Source organism: Colobus angolensis, unplaced genomic scaffold, assembly GCF_000951035.1.
Source record: "Colobus angolensis palliatus isolate OR3802 unplaced genomic scaffold, Cang.pa_1.0 Scaffold116, whole genome shotgun sequence".
Lineage (NCBI taxonomy): Eukaryota > Metazoa > Chordata > Mammalia > Primates > Cercopithecidae > Colobus > Colobus angolensis.
The window spans coordinates 5,655,659-5,661,945 of NW_012112697.1; the positions used below are offsets into that span (position 1 = coordinate 5,655,659).

The window sequence follows — 6,287 nt, forward strand, 5'->3', positions numbered from 1 at the left end:
CCCGTCTCGGCCTCCCAAAGTGCTGGGATTACAGGCTTGAGCCACCGCGCCCGGCCACCCGCACAGCTTTATTGGAGTGCAGTGGTAATGGCTAAAAGCCTCATAAGCAATGGAGATTGGCCAGTCTCCTCTGTATGTTCTTGTCACATCAGTGTCCTTGAGGGGGTGCTGGTTACTTTCATACCCTGGCTCCTCAGGTCTCCTACAGTGGTCTTAAGGACTGGTTATACCCCCTAAAAGAGCACCTTGTGCTGCTGCGTCAGGGTGGTGGACACGGGTCTTTCTGTCCTGGTGGCCAAGTTGAGCACTGTCAATCCCTCTATACCATCCTGTCCCCCAGGGATGTTCTGTGTAACAAGCTGCGGATGGGCTTCCCGGCCACTACCTTCCAGGACATCCAGCGCGGGGTGACAAGTGCCGTGAACATCATGCACAGCAGCCTGCAGCAAGGCAAATTTGACACAAAAGGCATCGAGAGTACTGACGAGGCGAAGCTGTCCTTCCTGGTAGGTACCCCACAACTCACAAGCTGGGTTAGTTTATCTTGAGAGGTTACAGTATGACTCCTTAGCCACAGTATAGTTGGCCTCTAGCTAGAGACCTTTCCTCCAGTGTCTATATAGAAGAAAAATTCCTCCTTTAAGGGAAGTTCCTCCTAGAAGGTTCTGAAACCATTTGTTATTCGGGGACGTATTCTGAACAGCCTGAGCCACAACAGCGGCTGGGCTGCCCAGCTGTCACCTAGCATTCATTCCCCAGAGTGCTGCCCAGCTGCTCAGGAGCCCACTGAGTGTCAAGCTTGGCTTGCATCTGCCACAGAACCAACTGCACCATCTGTGCCAGGCCACCAGACTGCTTCTCTGAGGAGAGGCCCGCAGCATGGGCAGGCGCCAGTCCTTCAGGCCTGCCAGCACTGCTTTACTAGCACATGTCTCAGGCTTTCAATTCCTCTGGAAAGAAGGCCTTATTAAAGCCCTTTGCTACCTGGAATGACAGATGTGATAAAGCAGCAAGCCTTGTCGTTGTGTGGAAAGGAGAAGCACAGGATGAAAAGATTTGTACAAAGCAACAACCAGTTTATGATGAGCCAGAGAGAATACAAATGAGTCCTAAGCTCAGGATCAGGCCTCTCTGGCACATGCTGTCTTAGCACGCACGGGAATAGCACAGTCCGAGGTCCATTCTGCTCCATCCCCCACATTGGCCACACTCTGAGTCTTGACTCCTGAGGCTCAGAGCCTGAAAGAAACATCTAGTAGCAGAGCTGTCATCTGTAGTTCACAGGTGGGTTTGGATGCAAAAATGTTCACGTGCATTTTTCTGGACACAAGGTCCTTAGCTTTTATGACACTTTTTTTTTTTTTTTTTTTTTTTTTTGAGATGGAATCTTGCTCTTTTTCCCCAGGCTGGAGTGCAATGGCGTGATCTTGGCTCACTGCAACCTCTGCCTCACAGGTTCAGGCGATTCTCCTGCTTTAGCCTCCTAAGTAGCTAGGATTACAGGCATGCACCACCACACCTGACTAATTTTTTTTTAGTAGAGACTGGGTTTTGCCATGTTGGCCAGGCTGGTCTCGAACTTCTGACCTCAAGTGATCCACCCAGCTTGGCCTCCCAAAGTGTTGGGATTACAGGCATGAGCCACCATGCCTGGCTATCATATTCTTAAAAGGATCTGTGACCCCCAAAAGAGTTCAGAGCTGTTACTTTCAGAGACAGAAGCCTAAACTTGCTAATATCTACCAACCCCTGTGCAGAGGAACCCATAGTAGCAGGTTATGAGACAGATCCAATATGAAAGCTGTTTAGGCAGCCCCACTCTCTTCCTGTCATAGAAAATGTTTGCCCTGGGCATGGTTTCTGTCAATCTAGGGTAATCATGGTTGCTGCCAAAAACAGATCAGATCCAAAAAACTGTTGCCTGTGAAATTTGTTACCTTTGGAGAACTTTGCCAAAATGCCCAGCAACCAGCATCACATCATGAACCAACTTAAATTTTTATTTTGTTTGTATTCTTTGATTTTATTTACAGAACTTACTTTCATTTCTGTGCTCAGAAATAATCATTGGCTGCTTGCTGCCTACCACATCAAAGCTAGATGTCTTCGTTTAACCCTCCGAAATCTAACCCATCCCACCTTTCCAGTTCCATTTTCTACCACTTGACTACATATCTCCAAAACCGGCCAGTGCATGTTCGCTCTGTGAGGACCTCCTATTAACACAGTTTCATTGTTTGAGGCCCCAGCAGATAAAACCAAAAAGAAAGGCAATGCTAAATGCTTGGTGACAGGTTTCTGGTTTTTCTGACACCAAGGATTTAAAATGTCATCACTCCCATTGCAGGGCCTATTTTTTATGTCACCTTGATTCATCTGGCTGTCAAGGTGAATTCTCCAGCTGTACTGACATCATGCACTGTGGGCAGGGAATAAGCCCAGTGAATCCACGCTTACTAGGGCTGTCAGTACAGGGGAAACTTTGAAATCAATACCATTTGAACTCAAATCCGTAAGTCCTCATGACAATTATTCTTGGTGCTCTTAAATGCCTTGGAAACATTTATGGCCTTCATCCTTCAGCTGTCATGACAGGACAGTTATTTGGAAACTTGTGACATTAGAGGCCTCATGTTATGGCATATTAAAGAAAGACCTTTAGGCTTATCTGTCCACATCAAAGTGGCCTAAGCAGCACTGTCAGCATCATGACTTTCAGCATTGGCTGCAGGACACTGACAAGGGAAGCACTCTGGGGAAGCTTCTAATCACAGCCCCTGGGGTTCTGAGATCCTCCTTTTACACTGAAATCCTGAAGCTCCTGACTCATGTCTCGAAGTCTGACTCCCCCTTACCTCACCCCTGCCTTCCTGATGATGCCACTAGCACAGCAGTTCACAAGCAGTGGGATTGCCAGGCCCTCTATTTCCTCCCACACATGGCCTCTAGATGAGTATCCTCGAACCACGGCTGTGCCCATGTGGCACTCACCTCCTTTAAAATCCTCGGTGCCAGCCCACTGTTCACAGGCCACAGGGCTAACTTTGGAGCAGAGCACCCAAGTCCCCATCAGTCTCTGCCCTTCGCAGCTCTACGTCCTGCCACTTCCCTTCACGTGTCTGTGAACTGAGTCTGCTATTTCCCAAATACCTTTTTGGGTTTTCTGCCATTCTGCACTTGCTTATATTATCCCCTTTCCAGAATATGTTCATTCACTGTCTTACTCATTCCACAAATATTTATTGAGAAAATTCTAAATTTCAGGCACTGTTCTGGGTTCTAGAGCTACACTGCCCAACATAGTAGCCACCAGCCACAGGTAGCTATTGAAATTTACATTTAAATTAAAAATCCACTTCCTGAGTTGTACTAGCTAAGCTTCAGGTGCTCAATAGCCACATATGGCTGGGGGCTACCGTACCAGAGAGTGTAGTTAGAATATGTCCATCAACCAGAAAGGTAGACAGTGCTGTATAGACATGCAGTGGTGAAGAAAACAGGCTAGATCCATGCAGACAAGAAACAGATAAACCAGACAATGTCAGGAAATCCTAAGGACTGTTAAGAAAATATTTTCAAATAGGACAGTGAGCTAGAGAGAGGCTGATGGGGGTGGAGAAATGTTCTCACCTTCATCTCCTGTCAGAATTGTGTTCTACCCTTTTATGTTCAGCTCAGCTACCAACTCTGCCACGGAACCTTCCTTGAATGCCTCACACCAAAACAGTTTGTTCTTTCCTCTGAATGGCCAGAGCAATTAGTGCCTTAATACTTTTGCCCCATGCTACTTTTTTTTTTTTTTTTGGAGATGGAGTTTCGTTCTTGTTGCCCCAGCTGGGGTGCAATAGCGCGATCTTGGCTCACTGCAACCTCCACCTCACAGGTTCAGGCTATTCTCCTGCCTCAGCCCCCCCAGTAGCTGGGATTACAGGCACCTGCCACCACGCCTGACTAATTTTTGTATTTTTAGTAGAGACGGGATTTTGCCATGTTGGCCAGTCTGGTCTCGAACTCCTGACCTCAGGTGATCCACCCATCTTGGCCTCCCAAAGTGTGGGATTACAGGCGTGAGCCACCGTGCCCATGCTACTTTTATCATTGGTATTTCTGCACCTAGTCTGTAAGGCAGTCATGTTATGAAAAAAGTCATCTTTGGACCAGAGTAGTGAGACCTGAATTCATTTTTTTAGTTTATTTGTTTATTATAAAGGATATTATATAGGATACAGATGAAGAGACGAAGAGGGCAAATTATGGGGGAAGGGGTATGGAGCTTCCATGACTTCCCCAGGTGGCCACTCTCCAGGAACCTCCACCTGTTTATCTATCTGGAAGCTCAGAGACCCAAATTCTAAGCCTGGCTCCAGCTTTGTGGCCTTGTCACTCTGAGTGTCCGTCCCTTACCCTGCTTTATTATTCTTCCTGGCATTATGTAATGCATTTCTTTACTATCTGGCTTCCCTTGTGGAATGTCAGTTCTGTGACGGGTGGACCATGTCTGTTCTATTAATTGCTTTCTCTCAGTGCCCAGAACCATGCCTGACACATCCAGGTACTCAGTAAATATTTGCTGAATCAGTTGCTGTCTGACCTTGGTGAATCATTTTACATTTTTTTTTTTTTTTGAGACGGAGTTTTGTTCTTGTCACGCAGGCTAGAGTGCAGTGGCGCAATCTCAGCTCACTGCAACCTACGCCTCCTAAGTTCAAGCAATTCTCTTGCCTCAGTCTCTCAAGTAGCTGGGATTATAAGCGCCCACCACCACGCCCGGCTAATTTTTTTGTAGTTTTAGTAGAGACAGAGTTTCGCCATGTTGGACAGGCTAGTCTTGAACTCCTGACCTCTTGATCCACCTGCCTTGGCCTCCCAAAGTGCTGGGATTACAGGCGTGAGCCACCATGCCTGGCTAAATCATTTTACCTTCTGAGGAGTCTCATTTCCTCCCATGTACTGGGCTTGATAATATGTGTTCTGTGGGGGGTATTTGGCAGACTACATGAGTTAAAGAATGAGACAATACCTCACAGGTGGCAGGCTCTCTGGAAGCTTTTCTTTAATGAATGTCAGGCTTTGTGTCACTGACCTGGGGCTTGACTATTTGGAGCCTCAGAACTTATCCCAGACCTGTATGCCTGAGTCATTTCTGCTCTGTAGGTAACACAGTACAAGAAGACCTGAAACCTGAGCTCACTACCTCTGAGGTCCTGATAGCTTTAGGCTCCCTGGTATCAGGCACAGAAGAAAGGGCCAGCCTGCTTCCCCATTTTGCCCAATCCAAGATCTGAGCGTCCTGCTCAGATGTAGCGGTGTGGGCTTTCACTAGCCCAAGTCTGAACTCCCGCCAGCCCTTCTCTGAGCTTCATGGAGCGCAGCTGTCAGCCAGTCTGGCATTGGAGTGGGTGGCAGGCACAGTCGGCAGGAAGTCACGTTCTTCCTTCCTCATCTCCCAGGTGACTCTGAACAACGTGGAAGTCTGCAGTGAAAACATCTCCACTCTGAAGAAGACACTGGAGGTACAAGGGAAATTGCCTATCGGTGGTCAGCAGCCATCTTTTCCCATGTTGAGAGAGAGCCCTATATACACATCATGGTGAAGACGCTTATCCTGGTGACATTGAGCCACACTCGAGGGGATTTCTTGGTTACTGACATGATAGCAAGGCATCCTTGGACCAGGGGGAAAAGCTCAGGAGTTGGAAGATGAGAATTCAAATTAGATCTTCCAGGCAAGGCACAGTGGCTCATGCCTGTAATCCCACACTTTCGGAGGCCAAAGCAGGTAGATCACTTGAGGTCAGGAGTTCGAGACCCGCCTAGCCAACATTGCGAAACCCTATCTCTACTAAAAATACAAAAATTAGCTGGGCATGGTGGCAGACACCTGTAATCCCAGCTACTTGGGAAGCTGAGGCAAGAGAATCACTTAAACCCAGGAGGCGGAGGTTGCAGTGAGCTGAGATTGTGCCACTACACTCCAGCCTGGGGGATAGAACAGACTCTGTCCAAAAATGACACACACACATATTAGATCTTCCAGCACACAGCTGGCATGTGACCTTGGCCAAGTCTCTTAGCCCTCTGAGCCTCAGTTCTCTCATCTACGAAATAAGATACATAGCTCCATCCTGCCCTAATTTGGGTTTCTTTGATAGCCCAATGAAAAAACAGGATTGAGGCCAAGTGGCTCATACCTATAAGCTCAACATTTTGGGAGGCCAAGGCAGGAGGATTACTTGAGGCCAGGAGTTTGAGACCAGCCTGGGCAATGTAGTGAGACCTCATCTCTA

At 47.6% G+C, this 6,287-nt stretch overlaps 1 protein-coding gene across 2 annotated transcripts in view; it reads left to right on the forward strand.

Annotated features, from left to right (window-relative positions):
• LOC105526210 (conserved oligomeric Golgi complex subunit 4) overlaps positions 1-6,287 on the forward strand; it is a 28,450-nt gene that overhangs the window by 12,186 nt on the left and 9,977 nt on the right. The window contains exons 4-5 of one of the 2 annotated variants that reach the window (XM_011962148.1): positions 341-506; positions 5,451-5,513. In XM_011962148.1, coding sequence (XP_011817538.1) covers positions 341-506; positions 5,451-5,513 — 229 coding nt within the window. The remainder of the gene's footprint in view (positions 1-340; positions 507-5,450; positions 5,514-6,287) is intronic. The other variant, XM_011962156.1, reaches the window with a different exon arrangement.